At 38.0% G+C, this 26,209-nt stretch overlaps 1 protein-coding gene across 1 annotated transcript; it reads right to left on the bottom strand.

Annotated features, from left to right (window-relative positions):
- Nucleotides 1-325: 325 nt before the first annotated feature.
- Nucleotides 326-25,698, bottom strand: LOC132269537 (E3 SUMO-protein ligase SIZ1). Its single transcript, XM_059770768.1, has 17 exons — nucleotides 25,409-25,698; nucleotides 25,115-25,241; nucleotides 21,666-21,746; nucleotides 21,215-21,257; nucleotides 20,984-21,056; nucleotides 20,565-20,724; nucleotides 10,132-10,265; nucleotides 7,526-7,594; nucleotides 6,124-6,211; nucleotides 5,941-6,016; nucleotides 5,613-5,686; nucleotides 5,300-5,407; nucleotides 4,164-4,325; nucleotides 2,909-3,013; nucleotides 2,705-2,785; nucleotides 1,408-2,608; nucleotides 326-1,129 (listed from the first exon to the last, which is right to left on the bottom strand). Exons 2-17 carry the CDS (start codon nucleotides 25,136-25,138, stop codon nucleotides 990-992), a joined length of 2,619 nt encoding a protein of 872 aa, XP_059626751.1. The 5' UTR covers nucleotides 25,139-25,241; nucleotides 25,409-25,698; the 3' UTR covers nucleotides 326-989.
- Nucleotides 25,699-26,209: the final 511 nt, after the last annotated feature.

Raw genomic sequence — 26,209 nt, 5'->3', positions numbered from 1 at the left:
TTAAACCAGCGAGCTGATGTTAGGCAGATTCTTGTAGTGTAAGGTGGTGAAACTCATTGCCTCCTACGAATCGCAATTTTCTAACTATCAAATCATTGCATCCCAAACAACCTTACTCTTAAGCTCGAGGCAAGTCTTGACAACATATTTCAATCAACGCCAGCATCACTTGGGCACTTCACTTGCACGAGCGCGCGCACAAACCCTTCGTGCAGCCAAGACACATCAAACCACCTCCGATTTGTCAGGGGCATTTCAAAAGCAACAATATCATTTGACATGCATAACAACCCAAGAGTTGAAATATCAAAAGAGAATTTCGCTGTAGGCGGAACTTGCAATATTTATCCATATGACAAATAGTATGTATTTCTATAAATTACTGAATCCCAGTAGAAGACATTTACAGGTTATTTCCTAGTAAAAAATCAGAGTCGAGGGTAAAATACTTGTGATTTACTGAAAGAGGGCACCCTCCCTAATTAACATTAATGGACCTCATTTCCAATTTTCACATTTGATTAACTGTCTATTGTACAATTTGGCAGCATGGTGCCTACAAGAAGACATCATCAAAGAGAAAGGATGGGAAAAAAGAATTTATACCAGCCTTTGGGGTATAGAAACCAAGTAGACGGCATCTATCAAGCATAAATGGAGCTGGACAGAGTAAACCAAAAAGTAAGGGCGGGCAGCAGCTCACCAATGGAAAAAGATTCCCGACGTAACAGGACCACTTCTGAGCAGGAAATTTCTTGCTAAAAGTTTTCCACCATGCCTTGCAGCACCTGAGACTACCACTTCAATGGAAAAAAATGCTTGTCGGCTTTCTTCAATTGACATGTACTGACAACTTGACAGTAAGTCAGGAGACACATCATCAGATCATTCCAAAAAGGTTTTCCCTAATCAGGGGTATATTTGGCAGCATTTCAGATTAATCGTTCTTTTAAAAAGCAACAACTGTTCTCAGCAAACAATGTCCAACTCTACTCAGAATCCGAATAATTAGGAAGATATAACCGTGGCCTAACAGAACGCCGCTGACGAGGAAATGAGAAAGGGCTATCTGATCTTTCCCTACTCACCTTAGAAGATCTACTGTCATTCATACCGAGAAGCAAAGAAGCTGCAGAACCGGGATAGAAAAAGAAATTAAAAAAATCAGCCACTAGTATGTATCGCGATAAAAGAGAAGATGGAATAAGCAAGCAACATCAGAGTAGATGAGAATGGTATAATATCAGCACATTAAAATTCAGTATTCGATAAGCTACACAGAACCCCAGGGGATAAAGAAACCGTAACCAGGGATCCTTGCTTTAAAACCCATGAATAATGTCCAGGGGAAATATAATTTCTTGAAGATAGATGAAATATAGCAGTTCAAAGCAGAAATTTAGATACCAGTGTCAGCCAACGAATTCAAGTTGCTCTCCTTCGATGGTAATTGCTGTCTTGAATTCAATTCATTTGCAGTTGCCGAGCCACTGTGAACCCCGCCGCCGCCCCCAAGCCTGAGAGAAATCCAATCCTCATTACAAACACCATTTGACACATCGGGTTGATTTCTCAAGGCAGGCTGCACTGACAAATCTGAAGGCCTTGTAGGAAGAAATATTTGAAGAGAGGGATCCTCCCCACCAAATGCCAAGGGATTATCAACTAACCCATCATTTATATCAGCATTAGAACGATCAACGGAAGGCTCGGGGATAAGAGGAGCTGATCCCATGGCAGTCTCTGCAGTCAATGGATAGCAATTCATTGATGTGGAACAATTAATGGGACCATGCTGTATATTAACCAAGGCATCTGCATCTGAACCAAATAACTGGAAACCAGGACCTGCTTGACTACCAGAAGGTAAAGACCACAGAGGAGGCATACCAAATTCATCATCATTGGTATTGAAAAGTCCCAGGCATGAATTCCCACCAGTACCAAGAGCAGGATCTTCATGATATGAATCTGGCATACCATGTGGGATGGAAAATGCAGCATCAGTTAGATTGTTCTTGTAGACCGCACCAGAAGAAATCATTGCGTCATTCTCTTCTTCTGAATCACTAAGAACAATAAGTTCAGGATGAACTGATGGTCCAGCAGGAGTCCGGTTGGTAAATCCATATGTTGGGTCGATGTTCAGAGATGAATCAAGCTCAATCCCATGATTATTGGTAGTATAATCAAAATTCCCACCGCCATCCTGATTGACACTCGGATCTTCCCCATCCCTACCACTTCCAGTGCCACTGCTGCTCATTGGGATGATGACATTATGGTTTTCAAACTTGTCTTGCAACTTGGTACCAGAAGAAAATGTATGCATATCTTCAGGTTTGCTGACCTCCCAGCACCCATTTTGGTTCTTTCTGATTCCAAGTTTCAAATTGGCATGACCTTCAAAACCACCTTCCTGTTTGATCTGCTTAAACTCTTCAGACTTAGGTTTAATGTCTCCATCCATCCGGGCACATAGAGTACCATCAGGGAAGTGCCACTGCCAGAGATCACCAAGGTCCCTATGATCACTGTCTGCCTTTACCCGCCAAGAACCATCAGGCTTCACCTCAATCTCCGTCACCTCTTCCCCAAAATTCTGCATCTGAAATATGGGTCAAGAAAAATCAGACAAGAATATGAATGAACCCCAAAGTAACGATAAATCAGGTAAGTTTGAGAGGTTCCCAAAAGGTAATACCTTAGATGTGATGCGATTGAAATATGGGTCAATGATGATGTTCTCCAAAGAGTAATTCTTGAGACAAATTGGACATTGCCACTGCAACGATGCACAAACACATACAAATTGGCTAACAGTGGACCCATGAGAAATATCCAACAAATATAAGATGGTTAAAAGAAGGCAAAGTATTATATGGACGATAATCGTTTAGTTACTTGCCTTCCTAGAACGTTGGTTCATTTCCACAAAAACTTCAAGATCAAAACAGCCCATATGAACACAAGGTTTGAATCTTCCAGCGACCTTCATTCTTGAACCACTCATCTGTAACATATAATCACAGGAAAATAAACATAAATCATGTAGCCAACTCAAGATTCAATTACTGCTGTGTCACAATCAGTCACATGTAATGTTTGAGATTGAAGCAATAAACAAATAATTTGATGATGGTTTATCTTAACCTAGATGGAGTCGGCTATACTCAAGGCATAAAGTGTTGATAAAAAGTAGAAACCGTGGTTTAAGTAACAAGATTTTCCTGGATATATTGTAACCCATATCAATATCAACGTTTGTTGGTTAATAAAAGAAAATGGGCTTTCGTAATTAATCACGAAAATTCAAATGAGTTTGGAAAAACTTTTTAAAAAAATAAAAAAAAACCTAATTCACAGTTTATTATTTATGTATGGTATGTTATTGGCTTGTAGGTGAGGGAAGCAACAATCATCCTCTTCAATTGCGGGAATAATCAAGAGACTATTTGAATTAACCTTTGGTAAGTATTGATAGGATGTTCAATTCTGCACCTTGATAGTTAGTTATTATTGCTGGACACTGGGATGACCAATTTAACTAATGACAGAATAATCACAAGCAGTTGAATCAGCCAGAGCGAAGCCTCTGGAGCGGAAAATATTTATGAATGTTCTCATCCATTGCGTCCTAATAATTGTGATTTATACTTCAAGCTTCAAAAGAGAATGGATCAATTTTAAATGCAACACTAATTCCTTCGTCCACACAGCTAAAACATAAGGATCATTTTTACGTGCAACACTAATTCCTTGGTCCACACAATTAGAACCACTTGCAATTGTTCCTTTAATTAGTGGAAACCGTTGTCAGCACAGAAAAAAGATCATTGTACTATAGCCAACAACCATTAAATAACTAACAAGATGCTCTTCCATGATCTTAAAAATTTTGAATTGCATTTTTTGGTTAAGAAGCGCTGAACTTAAAACTAAAGCGTCAACAACTAAAAGGCATCGAGTGCCAATGAAACAAAAAGAAAATCAACAATCTCGATTTTATCAACATTCACATCCAAATATGAGAATGAACACTTGAACTGACATGTATAGCCCTTTTTTAGTAAGTATTAATATATATATATATATATATATATATATATATATATATATATATGGAGGGGATGGGGATAAGCAACATGCATAAAGTTACTTACAGGACAACGTAGATTGACAGGAATAGAATCAGCAACAACTTCCAGATCACTGTCGCTATCAGCATTCTCCGTAGGAGTTCCACCACCGACGCAACGACGAACACGAGCAAGAGCATCGTCAAATTTTTCACCATCTGAATCCTTGGGAATCAAGTTGAGGATCTAGACGATAAAGTAAAAATAAAATAACAAAAAAAAAAAAAAAGAGTTAGTGAAGAAGTTCCTTGGCAAAAGCAGCAGCGATGACTTGGATCTCATAGCCATTACTAAAAACATGTAGTTTTTTATTTCCAAATACAAGAAAATTTACAGCAAAACATGGAGATGCAAAAATAGCAAATTATGGACAAACAATAGAAAAAATGTTTAGAGAAATACAACATTAAAAAGATTGTCCATGCAATTTTCTTTTATATTCAAATTGCCCTATAATCTTCATAAATTATAAATGCAGTAATATTAGATAACAAATTATCCCCTCACCCACACTCAGACCGTCTCAATATAGAAAATGATTGAACCTCATATTAAATCAAGATTAATGGTGCCAGCCAAATCAATGAAATCTGGACCATTGCAATTTGCAGACGAGACTAGGAACAAACCTTACTGCCCACACAATTCACTACAGTACTATACAGATAATAACATAAAAGCGAAACTTCCCAATATATCAAGGTCGCAGACAAAGTGATACACAGTAGCACTAGAGTGAATCCCACACCTTGCAGCAGAAATCTTAAGAGGAGAACAAGGCAGGAAACGAAAATCAACCAGCAGGTACACACGGACAACCGAAATGTGCTAACAGATTAGACTGTGCAGGAATGCCAAGCAATAACCATTCAATTACTAATTACAATTCTCTTCCTTCTATTTCACTAAAATCTATGGAAAAAAAAAAGAAAAAAAAAAAAACAAATGCCCTCAAAATATGATAAAGTTAGTTTCTCGTCATCATCTTTAGCTTTATCCTAATAGAATAGGATTGGCCACATGAATTATCTTCTTCAACTCTTTCCAAATCTCAGACAGAATTCCCTTCTTATTTTATAGAAACTATAGGAACACTGGGGAAGTTTCTTGTGCACCAGGACAGGCTGTTGCATAATCTCAGACAGAAATGTAAAAAGTACCTGCTGGACAGTACGCCGCTTTACAATTCTGACCCCCAAACAGAACACACGAGCGTCACATCCTTTTAAGGAAATTTTATTAATTCCGTCTCTGGTGCATGGTGTGATCTGACAAAACAACGAGAAGTAAACTAAGAAATAAACCGGAAATCAACACAGGCACAAAATGAAAACACATTCAAGACAAACGGGAAAAATATACAGATGCACAAAAAGAAATAGCTCAACAAAATGGTTAGGTACATAAGCTGAACCGACAAGGAAGGATCAACAACTAAGAGAAATTTGTAATCTGAAGGGCTGAAAAACTCACAACAGGACCATCATCACGACCATTAGCCCCTAGTAATTGCGAGCCAGGCCTGTTAATTGCCCGCATTGGAACACCTGTAAGGTCATACACAATATATAAAACAAAATAGTATATATGTAATCCAGACAAGAAGAAAAGGAAAAAACAAAACAGACAACCAAAAACCATACCAAGATTTGGAACATGTTCATGATGCAGAACAACCACTTAATATGCCTCTCAAAGTAAATAAATTCAAACTTAAAGAAACATAGACACACATGTACAAGCAGATAAAGACCAGCCACGTGTGTGCAAGTAACACATGAGTAAAACACTATTAGCATACCGTTGACCTGTAGGTCTGCCTGTAGTGGCCACTGCATCCTAAATGGAACCTTGTCATTAAGAAGGATACACCACGCCTAAATCAAAATCATTGATAAGAGATCAGTAAAAACAGATGCACCACGATCTAACACCACAATATGCAGCATTGTTTCATCAGATAGCACATATTGTACTAACCAACCTGAACATCATATTCTTGTTTCAACAACAAGTCCTTGTCTGCTCTTGTAAGTTGAAATGTTTTCTCCACACTCTGCACTGCGCTTGCACTGAAGAATTTTGTAAACAAAAAATAAATAAGTACAACAAAAGTGCAGATCACTTGAAGGCATACTTGTAGCAAACACATAAATTATGATCCAAATACCCAAAAAAATTGCATGTTTACTATTTATACAGAAATACTGGCTCATAGCAACATATAAAAGATCTATACTACTCCACCATCTTAGATCTATAGAGACATCAAGTAAGTAGGATCAGCAGAATGGAGGTATTAAGCGGTAATTCAGGTTGTTACCTAATCATTCCCTGGCCAACATGGGCTATCAAGTAACAACCAACACATTTCCACAAATGAGAAGCAATCAAGAACAGAAAAGAAAAATCCAGCCACCTCACGAAACATTGAGAATTCACAATAGAATATATAAAATGAATCCTAATACCCCCAGTTCAAGTTATTGACAATAGCCTAATGCATGTTGTATACATGAAACAAGAACATGCACATCCATGGCAACAACAACATAAACTTATCAATTTTTTAACAATGATGTTATTAGTATTTTATTGGTGCAAAAAGCTACCGTATTCATGATCCTAACTATAGCCCAAACATAATGACATCACCAACCATACTCAAACTCTTGTAGCATGTCTGCAGTGTCTGCAATCAACCACCAATGCCAATTCAAAATCCAAATCAAATCCCCCTTCTGAATAACACTAAAAGAGATATGCGCATATCAGATACCAAAAACCTACCCAAGTCAGCAACATTCCTGAAGAAATGTTTTAACAAATAGCTAGACTACTAACATTGTATTTTCTCATCAATTCGGTGTTCGTACCCATTCGTAAGATTTTAAAGAAAACAGAGTGAATCTTATCTTTTAAATCCAAGTACACAACAATGATCTCATACTACACCAACGGGCCAATGGCCCAGCAGTATCAAGCCCCAACTTTTCAAAGGAAGGTCAGGGGTTCAAGCCTAAGTGGGAGGCATATATGGGTGTGTGAGTACCAACTAAGAGAAAAAAAAAATTGATCTCAGACAACCAAATTAAAAAGTTGACTATAATTTGGATATCAAAATATACAATTAAATTTTACACCCCTCAATAAAATCCAATCATTTAAACTAATATATATATATATATATATAGGCAGAGAGGGGTGCCCGCAAAAACCACCAGGTCTTAAACACTCAAATACAAAACTCAAATCAAGTTCATAAAACTCAAGTCACCAGAACTATGTCGGAACACTTATGCTAACTGCAAGCAAAAATCGTAACAGAGGTACTAAAGAAGCTACAAGCTTCACAACTTCAGGATTAGGAAATCTCATACACTTACCCATCCATTGGAACATTTGGAGTAGTCATTTTCACAGGATATAAAGGATGTGCAACTGTCACCCAAAATCTGGATAAAGAAAAACAAAATAAGACAGAAGTACTAGTTAATCTCTATTAATTACGACTCCTAATAGCGTTAAAAGAATATAGTTTGATAATATAGCAACTGCAGAAAAGAAAATACAATTTAAGCATTGTTAAGAACAGCATAAACTAAACAGTACTTAAGGCTGACAATGAGTCAGGTTTAAGCCAGGTCATAACAAACAATTTCCATCGTTTGCTAAATGAACAACCCCATTTAACCTAGGCAGATGAGACTGCCTGGAAAAATAATGTCCAGTGTTGCAATATTCAAGTAATTCACATTTGAAAAAATCATCTACATCACATTGTTTCCCTTCATTCAATCAAATGATGTATGTTACTTGGCACTTCCAGCTTCAAATTGTAAGGGGGAAAAGATAAAAAGGAAAGGAATAAAGATAGAAAACTTCCCACAGTTCTTACAAAATCATCAGTACTCCAATAATGTGCAATGACAACAACAACATTGTAGGAGGGTAAGTCAAAAAAAGACGAGTTCTGAGGAATTCAACAAGTAGAATTACATGATAGATAATCAATTGACTGGTTGAAAATTTTGAAATGTAATGCTGATGGTGAAAATTCGCAGCATCATACAGATGCAGAATGAAAGACACCAAATAACAAATTGAACTAAGAAATTTAAACTGACGCCATCGGGAAGCACAACATATCACAAGAGTTAATCACCCGCATATAATATAATATATTATAAATATAGGGTAAAGTACAATGACACCCCCAAATGTTTGGTACAAAGATAGACATATGCAAGTTAGTCTATTTTTGGACAATGACACCCCCTCAGGTTTGGTAAAGTTGACAAAGCACCCTGACAATGATGAATTGACTTTATTACCCTTTGTCATATTAAATTATCAATTTAAACAATACAACCCTTTTTGATCGACTTAAATACCCTTGGATCAAATAGGTGTAAATGGATTACTGGGTACAACCTATTTGAAAACCCCAATTTTTCTCTCTCCTCTCTCTTCTTCTCTTTCCCCTCTCAAACCCTAACCCAAACAAGCCACCACTGCCTCTCCCTCAAACCCACCACCAAATCCCTAGCCCTCTCCGCCCCTAAACCCCTCACCACCATCGTCTCCATCCCCAAAACCACCCACCATTGTGTATTCACTGGAGCAGCGACTGAAACGGCGAGGAGCGGACTGAACCAGCGAGAGACTGAATTTACCAGCGAAGGGCAGACTGAACTTTGGGTAAGAACAGATTTTTTTTCCTTGAAGCTTGCATGGATGAGGAGAGTTGCGGCAACGAGTAGTGATTTTGGTTCTAGAATCGCTGATTCAGTTTTTGGTGATGCCAATGGTGCAGAAACAAGCGCCTGCGGAATGATTCTTTGATGGGCTTTTTGACTTCTTGCTTGTGGAAGAAGAAGGTGTTTCGGCGACGTGAAGGGAGCTCGGAGCGAGTGGCCAGCGGCGGGGCGCGTGTACACGCGTTAGATCTATTGCAGAGACAAATCTTGGCACGTGGGAGCGTGATATAGAACAAGTTTGAGGCCAGTGAAGTCTTTGGTGAAGGCGACACCGTCCGTTGTCCTCATCACCACCCACTACGCACCGCCACCATGCCATGAACCACCACAACCACTACCGTCGGCGGCCTCATCTTTCTGGCTATCACCACTACCCAGCGCCACCATGCCATGAACCACCACCACCACTGCCGCCGCCGACATCCACCCACCAGCTTCACATCGGTTCAATCAATACTAACTTCTTTCTCTTTTTGTACTCACTTTCTCTCTCTCTAAAGTTACCCAAAAACTTTTTTATATACGTAGTATATGAGTGTATATATATATATGTGTGTGTGTGTGTATGTTTATATATGCCCTCACCATGCCATGTACCACCATAACCACTACCACTACCGACGTCCTCCACCCATCAGCTTCAAATCTCTCTACAAGAAGTGGCAGTAATAGTGTGTATATTATTGTATATATATACTAAGGGCAAAATGACTTTTCATAAATTTTGGTAATTTACACTCAAAATGAATTAATTAGTGATGGGCAATCTCGTCTTTTCCAACGTATTAAGGGCTTGTTTGGATCAAAAATTCTGATAAGGGGTGTCATTCTCCAAAAATAGGCCAACTTGTATATGGTTGTCCTTATGCCAAACCTCAAGGGGTGTCATTGTACTTTACCCTATAATATAATATAAAACCAAAGGAAATGCGTAAAAACCTGTAATTGCACAAAACTATGACATGGAAAGCTTAAAAGCAAACTAATTAATGCCATAAATTAAACAGTCAATAGAACCAAAAAAATAAAAATAAAAAGATAAAAGGAGTCTCAAATTGCAATGTGATAACAAAACAATCATAATATTAAAGCTAAACCAGCAACAGAAACAAGAGGCACAATATGATGCAGCCAACAACTAAGATACCAAAAAAAAAACAATAGAATGCACAGAAATCATTAAAGCACATTATAATCCAAAAAAGAAAAAGGAAAAGATGGGCACTACATACGGGTCAGCCCGACTGAGTCTACAGAGTTCACAGTAAAAAAAGTCGGGATGAACAGGTAGAACACCCTCCATAGGCTTCTCCGGAATAATAACACAACCAATATGCTGCCACACATTGCATCTCGTATCTTCACACTGCACCGAAGAAAAATAATTAGTTAGAAGTAATATAAAATACAATGCATTTGGGGTAAATTTGCAATCATGTACTAACGTAGCGGAAACGATAAAGAACAGGGTTAAACCCTTGAATTCACAAAGAACACACTCACAAGAGAGAAACTGAAATTATATTGATAATGATGATGTCTGTAGACTTACATCTCTTGCCTTTGTATAGGCAAGTCAAAAATAAAATAAAAAAAGAAAGCATGCGTGAAATAATATTAAAGGGGAAATATGAGATTTAATGGAGTAGAATCCTCCTTAAATCTTGCAATGGAGAATAATATCTTCTATTATTGGCAACTACACCAAATCTTCTTATTTATTTTCTGAATCCTCCTTAATTCTTGCAACGGAGAATTCTATTGCTGGCAACTACACCAAATATCCTTTTGACTTTTCTTTATTTATTATTTTCTTCTATTCTCCTTACCTTTTCAGCCTCCCTGATTTGCAGTGATGCTGCATGCTCAGATAATCACGAGTGAGCTGTTCTACATCAGTCTTCCCTGCGCAAAAAGAACTCGTCCCCAAGTTACCCGAATATGGCGGATAATATTCATGTCTGTTAGCCACATTGAAGGCAGAAGAAATGGCCTTGTCAGCAGGTAAATCAATCACATAGGCGTTGTCATTGATTTTCTTTAGAATCTGGTACGGACCATATTTCTTGGCCTGCAGCTTCTTGTATGTTCCCAATGGAAAACTCTCTTTTCTTTGATACACCATAACCAGGTTCCTTTTTCAAATACTCTTTTCCTTTGTCTCTTGTCAGCTGCGGCCTTGTATTTGGCGTAAGTTTCCCCTAGATGTTTCTTGACACTCTCCTGAATGGTCTTAATGTGCTCAGCCATTTTCTCTGCAGTAACACTCTTCCCCGAGAACTTCGGTAAGGATACCAAATCCAAAGCAACTTTTGGAGGACAGCAATACACAGCCGCAAACGGGGATTAGCCAGTGGACCTGTTAACCATGCAATTGAAAGCAAATTTTGACTGGGCAAGAGCAAGATCCCATTGTTTGGGTTTCTCTCTTGAAATACAACGAATTAGATTTCCAAGGGTCCTATTCACCACCTCTATCTGGCCATCAGTCTGGGGATGACTGGTGCTATTGAAATTAAGAGAGGTATCGAATCTCTTCCATAAAGTCCGCCAAAAGTGAGACAAGAACTTGGTGTCACGATCTAAGGTAATGGACTGTGGCACCCCATGTAAACGAACCACCTCCTTAAAGAACAGATTGGCCATTTGGACTGCATCGTTCGTCTTCTTGCATGCAATAAAATGGGACATCTTGGAAAAAATCGATCGACCACCACAAAAACAGGGTCTGCTCCTCGTTGCGTCCTCAGCAACCCTAGAACAAAATCCATGGATAAATTCTCCCATGGAGCATCTGAAATAGGCAGCGGTGTGTAAAGACCAATATTCTGAGATTGGCCTTTATTAGTTTGGCAGATTGAGCACCGCCACACATGGTTCTCCACGTCACGCTTGAGTTGTGGCCAATAATACCGTTCTTCTACTAGCTCTCGCGTCTTACCATGCCCCAAATGTCCTCCTAATCCTCCTTCATGCAATTCACGAACCACTTGCTCCCGCAAAGAGCTTCGTGGGATACACAACTGATTGCCATTAAAGAGAAATCATTCCTGCATGTGCAACCCTTTAAAGGATTGGCTCGTTACATACTGCCCAGACTTGGCCAAAATCTTCGTCGGCCTCTCATATAACTCCTTCAGGCACTTGAACCCTGTGATTTCAGCCCTCATAGTCACCAAGAAAGCTGTTCTCCTACTTAGTGCGTTTGCAACTTTGTTTTGTTGGCCTGACTTGTGTTTTAGCGAGAAGGTGAATCGCTAGATATAAGCCACCCATCGCGCGTGCATCCTATTAACACTGTTTTGATTGTTAATGGATTTCAGTGCCTGCTGATCTTTAAACAGCACGAATTCTCGCTAGATAAGATAATGCTCCCATGTATGCAAAGCTTGAACCACTGCATAGAATTCCAATCATAGGGAGTCCACTGCTTGCGTGCTTCACTCAGCTTCTCACTGTAAAACGCTATTGGCCTTCCTTCTTGTGATAGAATTGCTCCGATTCCCACTATTGAGGCATCACAATCTACCTGAAATAGCTTCTCAAAATCTGGAAGGACTAAGATTGGGGCTGTTGACAGTTTTTCCTTGATTAAGGCAAAACTTATCTCAACTTCCTCTTCTCATTGGAATTTTCCTTTCTTCATGCATTCTGTGATGGGAGCCACAATACTACTGAAGTTCTTGATGAACCTTCAGTAGAACGTGGCTAAGCCATGGAAACTGCATACTTCTCCCACATTCTTCGGCGTAGACCACTCCCGAATGGCCCTCACCTTCTCCTCATCTGCCTGAATGCCATCACTACAAACCACATAGCCGACTAATACTAGGCTTAGGATCACAAAGCTACACTTCTTCAGATTAATGACGATTTTATTCTTCTGCAAAGCTGTTAATACCTCTCTCAAGTGCAAAAGGTGTTCTGCCTCTGTTTGACCATAAACCAAAATATCGTCGAGATAAACAATTACAAATCGACCAATAAATGATTTGAGCACCTAATTCATCAACCGCATGAAAGTACTTGGCGCGTTCGATAATCCGAATGGCATGATTAACCACTTGTACAGTCCTTTTGTCTTGAACGCCGTTTTCCACTCATCCCCAGGGCGGATTCTGATATGATGGTATCCACTCTTGAGGTCCATTTTGGTGAAGACTTTCGATCCCGCCAACATATCTAGCATATCATCCAACCGTGGAATAGGAAATCTGTACTTGACAATGATTTTGTTAATTGCACGGCTATCAACACACATTCTCCAACTGCCATCTTTCTTCGGTACTAGCAAGGCCGGAACAGCATAGGGGCTCATGCTCTCCTAAATCAACCCTTTCTAGTAACTCTTCCACTTGCTCTTGTAAGATCTGACTCTCGTTGGGACTCATTCGGTAATTTGGTATATTTGGCAGGCTCACCTCGGGCACCAAGTCAATGTGGTGCTGAATGTCCCTCATGGGAGGGAGACTATCAGGCAAGTCTTCCAGCACCAACTCACTAAACTCCTGCAGTAATGGCTACACTATTGTTGGTAATGTAAAAGGAGGTTGTTCAACTACTTCCCCCTTGCACATAACAGCAAAGATTTGAGGGGAATTGTTATTCGCCCAGAAATTCCTCATTGTTGATCAACATAATTGAATTTCCTTTGGGAAATTCGGCTTTTTTCAGCGGACCCAAAACAATTTTCTGACCATTCTTGTATAAAATATACACATTGTCTCTACCACGGTGAGTGGCATCGACATCAAATTGCCATGGTCATATGGCATGCATCCATGTCGACTACATCACAACGCACCTCCTCTGCATATGCTTTCCTAATTAAGAATGGAACAGTGCAGGTTTCAGTTACTCGCGTTTCTGAGCCTTTCTTGATCCATCCAAATTTGTATGGATGGAGATGTTTCTCTATTTTAAGCCCCAATTTTCGAACCATCGTTAAGGAAACAATGTTCTCACTACTGCCGCTATCAATAATAACGTCACATACCTTATGGTTGACAGTGCAACGTGTACGGAACACATTATGACACTGCGGGTGATCCTCCTCCTTTAGCGTGAACATCAACCTCCTCACGACTAAAGAGTGGGACAACAACTCGCCATTGTCTCCTTCAGTCACCTATTCTTCTTCAAAGGTAAAGAACTCACCTTCCTCATGCTCAACCAGATTTACTGTCGGTCACTTGGGGCAATTGTTGGATTTATGGCTAGGTTCTCCACATCGAAAACACTTGCCCATACTTGGGTGTGCATAGGGATTTTCTCTCACAGCTGGGGCTCCCCTTCTAGCAGGGCCTATGGGTGTTGCGGGTTTGGCCTTTGTTAGACCATCTCCAATGCCTCGCCATGTCATTTGAACAGGGGCTATCACGGTCTGTTTACCCATGTCATGCGTAGGACGTGGGGTATTATATGAACCACGAGACCGATTCTTCGACTTCTCCATTAACGATTCTGCACTCTCTGCCGCTGTTACAATCTCAGACAGTTTGAATAACGGTTGCAGCGACACTTTCTCTTCAACATCCCATCGTAACCCGCCTTTGAAACGGGCCACCATGCTAAATTCGGGTTCCACCAGGTTGTTACGAGATGACAACCGATAAAATTCTTCAGCATATTCAGCAATCATTCTACTTCCCTGCGTGCAGGACTGATATTTTTTATGAAGAACCTGTTCGTAATCAAGGGGTAAAAATCGAGCTTTCATCAACTTCTTCATCTTAACCCATGTACGTATCGGATCTTTACCCTTACGTGCGCAGGTAGTTTGCACTTGATCCCACCATGCTGATGCGCCGCCTTTCAACTTATAGGCCACGAGTTTGACATGCTTCTCCTCCTAGATTTTCATATAGTCAAAGAAACGTTCAACTTCACTAATCCAGTTTAAGAATTCTTCAATACGAAGATGACCTTGAAAGGTGGGTAGGTCAATCTTCATACGAAAATCCCTAGAATCATCAATTTCTCATCGACCTCGATTATCTCCAAACACCTGTACGGCTTGGTTGTTACCAAAACCGACATTTTTCTCATAGGCTGGTTGCCTATTTGGTGGGTTTGGGTTGCGATTACCAGCAGGACGTCCATGATCACTGTCGTTGGGCAGCCTGTTGTTCTCGCGGTTAAGTTTTACCGTTGTTAATCTCGCCAATACTTGACGCATGGTTTCATGCATATCAAGCAAGGTTCGATTAACGTTGGTCTGGAACTCAGTAAACTCAACCCTCAAAAGAGCTACTCCATCACAATCACCGTCACTGGAGGGGTTGCTTCCATCTCGTGAATCGGCCATCGAAAACAAAGGCGAATCTTGGATTCAGAACCTTGCTCTGATACCAACTAACGTAGCGGAAACGATAAAGAACAAAGTTAAACCCTTGAATTCACCAAAAACACACTCACAAGAGAGAAACTGAAATTATATTGATAATGATGATGTCTGTAGACTTACATTTCTTGCCTTTATATAGGCAAGTCAAAAATAAAATAAAAAAAGAAAGCATGCGTGAAATAATATTAAAGGGAAAATCTGAGATTTGATGGAGTAGAATCCTCCTTAATCTTGCAATGGAGAATAATATCTTCTATTATTGGCAACTACACCAAATCTTCTTATTTATTTTCTGAATCCTCCTTAATTCTTACAATGGAGAATAATATCTTCTATTGCTGGCAACTACACCAAATCTCCTTTTGACTTTTCCTTATTTATTTATTTTCTTCTATTCTCCTTACCTTTTAAGCCTCCTTGATTTGCGATGATCCTGTATGCTCAGATAATCGTGAGCGAGCTGTTCTACATCATGTACACATACGATGGAAACATATGGAGAAGGTACTATACATTAAGATCCACTGCAGCAACATTGGTAACTAGGATGTTCTAGTATCCCACCGAAAAGTGAAAGAAGGATACAACGGTTTATGTGCATTCTCTTGTGCAATAATTCTGATGTAATTTTACATAGACCACAAGAACTGATAACATATTAGTTACTACAATGAGGCAATGATGTAAACCTCAAAAGCCATTCCACTCCAATGACAAGATAGCTGAGTAGATGCTTACCATACAGCACCCTAGCATTGATATACATTGCAGATAGCAATTAAAGGGCCACCCTTTTTAATTATACCAACTTCAGAAGACCACCAGTGTCTAGGTTGGGTGTATCTCTCACCACCCGACAAGGAGGTACGAACATTTGTTGTATTTATTAAAAAATACACACTTACTTTTACAGGAAGAAGATTCCGCATTGTAATTTCATTAAGTAAACGTGTAAATGCAAAATGTTTTCATGTAAACTTTTACTTTCATTTTTAGGTATTAGGTTTCTGAAAATACTCTCCAAGAAAAAGAGATCAGACAAGTAAAATAGTTTTATGAGAAGAATATCTGGATATCAGCCCACTTCATTTCATGTCCCTGGCATTTTGATTGGTTGATTCCTTCTATTTTTATACACAGACTGTACCTTATCAAAGTCGATCATGGGTGTTGGAGGCAATAACCATGTCAGCATTTGTCGGCAATGATGGTGTGACCTATATGGTGGAGAAGAAAGAAAGAGGAGGTGTGTTTCCAGTGAGAGAGACTAGGTAAAGGAATATTTCCCAGAAGAAACAGGGGTAAAGAGGGTTGTGCTTTTAAAATTAGAACATACCAAGTTACAATCTCCAGGAAAATGAGAATGGGCCATCACATATATATAAAGTGTGTGTTTCAGACAGTAAGATGGTGAGAGAGAGAGAGGTCCAAAGAGAGGATCAGTGAGGCTGTGTTTACAGAGAAAGAGAGTTCAAAGTTCTCAATGGACACCATCCATATGCATTGCCCATATATATATTATGAAAAAACCTTTACAACCTTTACTACAAGTTTACAACTCACCTCTAACATGGACAACACCCTTCTCAGGGCAGTAAAGAATAATTCATTCCGTGTCTGATCAGATTCACCCATTCAGTAAGACTATAAAATTGTTGGTACACATGCCTTTTGCATGTATTGCACTTGACACCCCCAATCGCCCTGCCTGTCATTAATCCAGCATTGGCCACATGGCCTAGCAATCTATACTCCAACTGCTTGACACCAATAAACTTGTAGTTGACTACTCTAATTGCTAAGTTTACCGGATGTCTTGGATAGCCACATAGGCAGCCAGTTGCCTTTGTCTGCCCACAAGCAAACCAAGTATCTCATTACCAGAAAACAATTGAAAATAACAGATCCTCCTGATACGCCCAATCTTTTGGGAAGGGACCAATCCCATATAGACACTCCGTACATCCATGCACGTATAGAATTCTTGAGCCCCTCATCCAACTCTACTTAGTCAATGCATGCCCAGCCAATGACTTGATTGTCAGAGCCTCGACCAAACAATACTCCAGTGTTGCCTCCTAGGCCATGGCAATTGGCCAACTGCCATGAGACGTGTTAAAGATTCCTGCAGCACTTCAACTCCATGGAACTTTCAGCCAATACACTCAAGCTATCGTTTCAATTGTCTTATCATTGCTTGTCCAACTGAGTATGCATAAACCATGAGTCCGTTTGCCACCAATGAACAACAATACATTGCTGAACACAACTTTAAAAACCCATATTTGTTGTTGCTCTCGCAGCCATTCCACTGCATATGCCCATCATGCACCGTCATCCTCAGCAATTGTTGAGTCTTCTTTTTGAACAATAGTCTCATTCAATCTATCACTGCCAAGTGTTCCGCCCTCACAATGCCTAGCTTGCAAAGGGCGCTTCTACATGTTGCCTGTGAGTGATGGTGAGACCTGCCACCAACTCCCAGCTAGCTGCTACCAATAGGGCCATCATGCAAAAGTGAATTGCAAGGCACGTCAAGACTCATACCTGAGCCATGAACGTGCTATGAGTAACCACGGCAAACACACAACTGGGAACAGCCACCCACCTCACCCTAGGGGCCAGGGGGAAGGAACCACCCAACCCCTATATATGCAAAATGAGGATTCACAAGTCTGGTAGGAAGAGACATCACCCATGTCCAAAGAGTCATGATCAGTCTAGCTTGTAGCATAACCAAATTACAATCCGTCTTTTGCAATGGTCTTCTCATGACTTCTTCCTCCTGCTATATGAATCTCACGAACCCCACCGAGATAGTATGCCTCCATCACACACTTAAGCATATATACAAAAATAACACCGAGATACCAAGCTAGCCAAACTAAGGCTAAGGCATGGAATACTGTCCATGTGTAACAGTTGGCCACTAGCTAACAGGCACAAATCAGAATATAAGAAACAACAGAAACCTACAGTTCCAATTTTTAAATACGATATTGCAACGAAGCACTACAAAATCAAACACAAAATTAACTGAGCATGAACCGAAGTTCAAGGACAAAGTTCCAGTTACTATCCTTTGAGACTCCTATTAAAAGTATGCACCAGATCTTAGACTACAAAAGGAACTAATTTATTTCTAATATTCTATACCATGACATTTAAGAAGAAAATTCTACAAAATATATGCTTTTACTAGCAATAACATCTAATAAGAACAAATTTCAGAAATAATACATGCAGAGCCTAATTGTTATTAGTATCTGAAATCAGGCTATACAAAAATTAAATGAACACATAGTTTGCCTTCTTTTCTTTTTCTTTTTTTTTTTTTTTAAGTTATTAGTATCTGAAATCAGGCAATACAAAATAAAAATAAAATACCATCTATTGTGAGGAATGTTATACCATCTAATACTAGTAATACCTAAAACTGCAACTACAATAATAAAAAAAGAAAAAGCAAAATATACTTAATTAATTTGTGACTTCAGTCACTTCACAGCCAAAAAGAATGCTATGCAGGTTCTAGATGATGCTAATTATTTTATTGAACGAAGTTATATGTACATACATTCATAAGACATGAAAAATCGCTGCCAAAAAGATTATCACAAAAATTTCCTATGATAAACTTAGTGGACCAAATAGCTTATATTTGTAAAATAAACATAGATCTTACTATCCTGACCTCCAAATCAATAGATCCAACCTCTAATATTAGTTTGGGAGCCTTAAAAGACAAACTGAAGAAAAACTGAATAAGGGATAAATGAGGTTTAGTTTGGTCAGACCTCATTTTTATCCTTTCTGGCCAGTGGCCATAACTGTATTCCATTACTCGCAGCCATTAAAGCCGTGAATCTTCAGCTCACAGCTGCATCAGTTTTGTAACCAGCTCATAAGCTCCAAGACCATTATGCAATAGCCATTACATAATGTAATGTCAGTAGTATACTCTATTGCAAAAAAAACACCTATACAGAAATTTTATACCATTTTGAGAGACCATTCCTTGAATTAACCCATTGACCATCAACTTTAAGAAGTCCATTATATAAATAATATAATATTTCTGCCAAAGAGGAAATCATGCGAGTCACTACTACAAACTTTGCTCAAAGATAAATAACAAAGAGCAGCAGAGAAGCTCAAACAAACGCTATTTCACAATTTTAATAATGTCCATCCAAAGTAAACATTGCAGCTCAAACTTGGTTTCCGATCCTCAAACTTGTGCATTGAGCAACCATTTACTTTTTAATAAATTTCCAATCATATTGGTGGCCACACTACTTATACAGATAAGACGTATATAACTGGATTGTATGAGTGTAGATGGTACAAGCTTCACAAGGGAAGAATTGCTAATAATAATTACCATAAAGCTGTTCTACGCACATGAAGGGCCCGATATATGTCATTCAAGTTGAGGGCATACAAGAGCCAGAGGAATTATAAAATGAACATGGGTTGAGGCAAAATTAAAGACATAATGGCATCAGATATGGCTGTAACAAACTAACAAGATTAAATTTTAAACAAGCATTCAAATGCGAGCCAAATTAGTTGGGTTCAAGGATTAGAAGGCGTGCGAAGGGGAGGTACCACACTGTGACTGGAGCCTCTTGCACTGGACTAATCCTTTTTTATGCAAAGGGGGGTCTTATTCACTTGTTGCCCCAAGCTATTGATATTAATAATGGTGCCCACAACAGAACCAAATGTAGATGACTATGAGGGGAAAGGATGCTAGCGAAGCATGGTGCCAGTAAAGAGTGGTATAGTAGAGAACACTTTGTAACAGTAACTAACATGTTTAGGACCTTTAGGTGGATATCCTCATACAGGAAAGACAACCAAAAACATTGCATGACCCCAGGAATGAATATGTTAAACAACTGCACTGACCACTGACGAATGTACTCAGAGAGTAAAAAAATGTTATATGGATTATGGACTAAAAATTCATGCATTGGTATAGTTATAAAAGAAAAACAGAAGGCATACAAAATCAATAACAGAAGACTAAACTAACAGATACGCACTCCTGAAAATGAATTAACTGCTACCATTTCCATGCCACAAAACCAAAACATACATGCATAAAGTGTATCTTATCAAGAAATATATATACATGCACACATATGCAAAAATAAATAAATAAATAATAACAAGAGATATATATAGAGGGAGAGAGAGAGAGAGAGAGAGAGAAAGAAAGGATACATACACACAAAAAATAATAATACTAAGGGATATATATAGAGAGAAAGGGAGAGAGAGATTCATTCTCTAAGGAAAAGATTGTATGACCTTAATCATTGAATCAGTCTGCAAAGAACTTCCACAGGGACAGCGAATCTTATCTAATAGATAAGAATCGTCAATTTCCTCTTTGAGCTTCACATTACTACTATCTGAGACACCCTGTCCTTTTGATGCTAACTCAGTTGCCCCAGAAACCTGCATTTTTCTGGAGGCAATGATGAAAGATCTTTAAATCAACTTAGCTTAAAAAGGTGAAAAAAACAAAAAATAAAAAAATAAAAATAAAAATAAAAATTTAGTACTTCCAAGTAAATGGCACCATGGGTTACAAAATCATTCTAAGTTTATAATAAAACATCCAATTATAACACGTCAAAAGCATCTACATTATTAAGCTTCAACGAATAAAAAAAGAAAATTCCACTAATTGTGCCATCCAAGTACTTATATTAAAAAATACACACCTATAGGTGTCATCAACTAATTTTGCTACTTCTTCCTTTCCAACGGCATTTTTCTTTGCCCACATCCCAGAAACTACACAAAAACAAAATAATATTTAGAATTGTTGTCGTTACATCTGAAATTCAGATGTTACTACGACAAAGTTGAAATGCGCAAATTCAGATGTCAATGTGACTATGGGACAAGAACCCATCCATCATGATTGACAAAAAATGGATAGAGTGGTTTACCTCGTTCATCAGAGAGAATAGCTAATATCCGATCAACAAGGTCCTACACAAAGTAAATGATAAGACAAATAAAAGATAATCTCTTTCCGTGGAAATCTAACTCAAGCACCTAAAAGTAGAGAACTTATAAAGAAATAGTAATGAAATGATAAATGATTTTAACAATGAGCTTAGATTTTGCTAATTTTTGGTAAGTACTTTCATGTAAGTGAAAGTTATTCCAAGGGGCACCAGAAAGACAGACAGTTATGGTGCTAAAGAAACCCATAAAGGGTTAAAGCAGACAGCATGGTGCTATAAAACTTAAAACTATGTGACTTAAAGCATCTCCAACCATGGAAGGTAGCAAACTATCCAGTAGCATAGTTAAAATTTCATTAGATGACTGTAACTGCTCTTTACATATTCACACAAGTGAATGTAGCCATAAGCTGCACAAGAAGTATCAAACCTGCTTTTTTCCCTGCTTCGAAAGTCCTAGCTGAGTAAGGACATCCTTGAGCTCCTTTATTCGAAAATATGCCAATTTGTCCTACAAGAGAGTGAAAATTGTCATGAACCCTCAAAGTTAAAGTGCATGACACCAACCTCAAATATTTTCTATACATAAGAACACCGACTAAAACTTTCCACAATGTGAATAATGGCAATAATGATCTTCATTTACCCACAAAAAATGGCAGTAATGAGGTGACAGCTTCAGAAAGCATAATATGACCAAAATTCAAATGAAGGGTGAAGGAAGGAAACAATTTTCTAAATTAAATTAACTGATCCATAATGAATCCACAAGTTATATATAGAAAAACAAAAAACTATGTATATCATTCAATGTTCACAGAAAATTCTAAATTGACGACTGCAAAAGGGTTAGTCTAAGGTCAGTCCAGCCCATCTTGGTCATTAAATGCTTGCATAGTCTCAAATCAATATAAACCACATCAATTCATGTTCTTTTTTTATGCTGAGATTTTATTAAAAGGGAAACATATTTACAGGAGAAATAGGGCATGCGCCTCTAAGTACAAGTCAACCGACAACTACAGCGAAAACTCAAGCAAGTACAAACTGAGGATAAAATAACAGGAAATGAGCTGCTACAAGCAAAACATCGGTCAGCAGCGCGCGCACACAAAAAAAAAAAAAAAAAAAAAAAAGCCCAAAACCCCAACCAGCTAAGAAAAAAATAGAATCTGAACACTCCCTCGTGTTCGGCTTGCATAGATTTTGCATGAAACAGGCAGCTGCATAGCCGTCTACCGGTCCAAACCAGCAAACCAGCTCTGAGACTACTTTCCAAACATGTTTCAAGTCTAAAAAGAAAGAACAAATAAGCAGAAAGCTCAAAAAAAATATGGAAGAACATTCAAAAGTAAACAATTTCCCCAATCATTTTCCAAAAATTGAGCTTGACTGGTGATATTATAAGCTTTCGCTGTAACTTCTTGAATAATTACTCAGAAAAATAAGGAGGTGGCACTGTGCCCAGTTGAAAATGAGATAAACATCACTTGTCACATAAATCAATTCAAGCTTGATTGAGCAGAAAACAATAGTTAGGTGACATTACCAACCAAAGTTGTTCCCTGGATATGATTTTTTTGTATACATTTTTGGGGTACAATGTCCTTCATACTAGTAGAAGTGTGATAAAAGTTACAGGAATCCCAGACTTTTTGATGATCAGAGTTCTCAGGAAGTTCTGTGCGGGCTGAGGAGCCAGATTATCAAATGAATAATTTTTGTAACCATTTTTCAAGAGTCAAATTTAAGTACATAAATAGACATATCGCCTAGCAGCGAATATTTGCACATCTTGAATCATCAATTTTTATTAAATGGTAACCAAAGACGTTTCACAAGACAGGCTGAATGTTTTTTGCAGCATTTTTCCTACCATACCAATAATTAGTCTCTCCTTTGGACATGTCCATGCCACCTAACTTTATTTTCTATTTTCTTATCACTAATAGGCACCTCTCCTATTTATAGAAATTATCATGGGATGAAATCGTTCATGATTTTAAAAAGAATGGGAAAAAAAAAATTGATGTGGCCGACTCCACTCAAATGGGATTAAGGCAAGGACATTATGTCAGATCTATGTCAGACTATAAATCATTTACATTGACAGAAACACTTCACCAAACCTTTGTAGATAGAGCAACGAATTTTGGTCAAAGCATATATGTTCACCAGCTTCTTATAATTTGTTAGTCTAGGCATCTAGCATTAATGAAGTGTGTTAACATGTACCTTAACTTCATTTGTAATCAAATCTTGAATGAATAAAATTCATTTGCAATTAACCAAATTCAATGACACGCAACATAGTTCATTATCAAACTGCTGCTAGCTCAATTCCTTGCTCCAACTATTGATGACTGTGATAAGATAATCTGAATCGATGCTAAAATAGTTTTGTATCAAAGAGCCAATGAGTCTCTCATAAACAAGCTTGAAAAATGTCAATGGCATTTTGTTGTCTAGATCAAAGATGGAATCCAAGGCATTGTTTTGTTCTGTGGCTTGATGCTGTGGGAGGCACCCGACTCTCAACAAAATAAAAAACGTTAGGATCATACAATGTGATACTTGTATCTTTTGTAGGAGTGGAGCTGAAGTGCTGCATAATTGTTGTAAAAAAAAAACGTAATTTCTCCCAATTTTTTTGAAGTCATAGCAGATGCAACATCCCTTCTATTTCTCAACTTCTGCAGTGGGCTAGTATCAATCTGAGAAGCAAGAATTGGATGAATAAGTTCAAACAAGGTTGCCTTAGCTGCTATAGTGTATCACCTTTGGAGGAAGAACAACAAGATTAAAAAAAAAACTCTTATATGGACTGCCAAACCATACTTCCTCGGATTATGCAAGATATTCGACTGAAAAATGGTTTATGTTCCATTAAAAGAATATTCCTTTGTAGAAAGATTTATTGAAAAAAGCCCAAACTTTATGCTGCTCTTGTATAGATTACTCTAAGCAGCTTTTTCATTTCTATTGCCAAAGTCCCTGAACTTTTTTGGGTTGCATTCATGTCTGTTTATGGGAGGTTATACCCTCCTCTTCCTTGTCCTTGGTTTTCTGGTTCTATACCCAACTCGCTAAAAATAAATTAAAATGAAAAATATGCTCTAAAATCAAATAAATTACGACCACCTTGAAATGTTTAATGCGACAACTTCATGTCTTCTTCGATGAAATAAGAATAGAAGTACAACACATGTTACAACGGTAGGATTAAGAACATATGTGAGTGACGGAAGGACAATAAGGAGTGAGGACTGCGTTTACAAGGACTATTGACCGTTTAAGATGATCATAGCATAAAAGAAAGCAACTGGGATTTTAGATTCACCAGCAATGATCCCCAATATCAACCCCAGCCCGTTCAGACCTTATTGCTGTGCAAGTGGGTATGAACCATAACCTGGATGTCACTGGTTTTGCACTACAAATCTATTAAGTGTACTGGAACTAGTTTACTTAAACTAGTTGACTGTAGCCACACCAGTACATTGGATGCAGGCTTTCTGGATGGCGTTAAATAATTTAGTGGAGTACCTAATGAACAAACACAACAAAGGGGTATTCTAAAAATAAACTAGTTGCCACTTAAAAGTCTACAACTTTGCAGGGCATAGCAGTACAAGTTCAATGAACCCAGAAAAGTATAATCACACTTAATGCTACAATGGATTGATCTTTTATGTAATTTTCAAATACTACAATTAACGCTCTTATACAATTAACACTTTATTTATAAAAAAAAAATACTAGTGATAGAAAGACTGAATTGAATTCCATACAAAAATAACAATCTCAGAAATTCCATGATTGAAAACTACAGATGCTATTGCATCACCCCAATTTCGCACATGAAATGAAAATATATACCTTGCAACTAGATGCCAAATCCATCTCAACACCAAAGAGATGGATTCAAGATTACCCGGTCCTCTATAGTCCAAACAATGAACAGTCAACCATCAATACAATCCAGTTTCGTCTCCAAATGATCGATCTAGTCAAAATAATCAGAGTAAAGAACAAAATTAACTTAATTTCAATTCAAAAATCGTTCAACTACAGAAGTAAAAATACCCTAAATTCGATCATGACGGGCCAATAAATAAATAAATAAAACTTAATTAAAGGATACATAGGGAGAAAATTGACATGAGTTCTTACATGAATCGATTGGAGGGGTTTTAAGATATTAGGAGTGTTTGGAATCAATGAATTAGATGAGCCTGTAAGGGTGTTGAGTGACTCGTAGCCTGACGCCGTCTTCTTCTATCCCGTCGTTTACGTTTCTTTTTTGACCGAAACCAGCCGGAAGCTATATCCTCCATTACAAGGTTCCGGACGTGTCATCTATTATCAAATCCGATTTGTTAATGCAAACAAATCCGGGTTTGGATTCTCTGCTATTCTGCAGTTTTTCTTGAATCTTACGTACGAGACTCCGAGGATGAGCGATATTATTTTATATATAAATATATTATTTCCAGCGCTGTGTTTTTTTTTTTTTTTTAATATATTATTACGAGGGCTAGGGGCACTGATTAATGGGTCCCATATAATGTACGGCCGGTAACTGGTGAGCCCAAAAGACAAAATGGTGATTTATTGATAGATTTACTAGTGTGAAAATGGAAATTGCTCACTATCAGCGATTTAGTTGACTTTTATGGTCTTCTTCACACTAGTGGTACTATTTGGAATAATCTAGAACATTATTGTCTTAAACTTTTTATTATAAATGTGAGGTCGGTAAAAAAATTATGCAAGCTTATATTCAACATTTTTTATTTTATTATTTTTGAAGGAAAAAATACAGTAGATAGCTATTATTACATGCACTTGGTTCATTATTTTTGCTTCAATGTATTAGATATATTAGTAAAATTGTAATAATATATATATGTATATATTTTGCATGGATGCCTCGAACCTGTTAAAGCGTTCTTAATTATTATGGGGCACTTA

This window comes from Cornus florida, unplaced genomic scaffold (genome assembly GCF_030987335.1).
Source record: "Cornus florida cultivar Cherokee Brave unplaced genomic scaffold, ASM3098733v1 CherokeeBrave_3.0.0_Hap2_Chr08, whole genome shotgun sequence".
Lineage (NCBI taxonomy): Eukaryota > Viridiplantae > Streptophyta > Magnoliopsida > Cornales > Cornaceae > Cornus > Cornus florida.
The sequence above is the reverse complement of the archived record's forward strand: the minus strand, read 5'-3'. Positions and strand labels throughout refer to the sequence as shown.

Coding starts and splice junctions, on each gene's coding strand:
- LOC132269537 (XM_059770768.1), bottom strand. CDS start 25,138: ATGGATTTGGCATCTAGTTGCAAG. Junction 10,266..20,564: donor AGACTGATTCAATGATTAAG/GTCATACAATCT, acceptor TCTTCGGTGCAG/TGTGAAGATACGAGATGCAA. Junction 6,212..7,525: donor CCAAATGTTCCAATGGATGG/GTAAGTGTATGA, acceptor AAAATTCTTCAG/TGCAAGCGCAGTGCAGAGTG.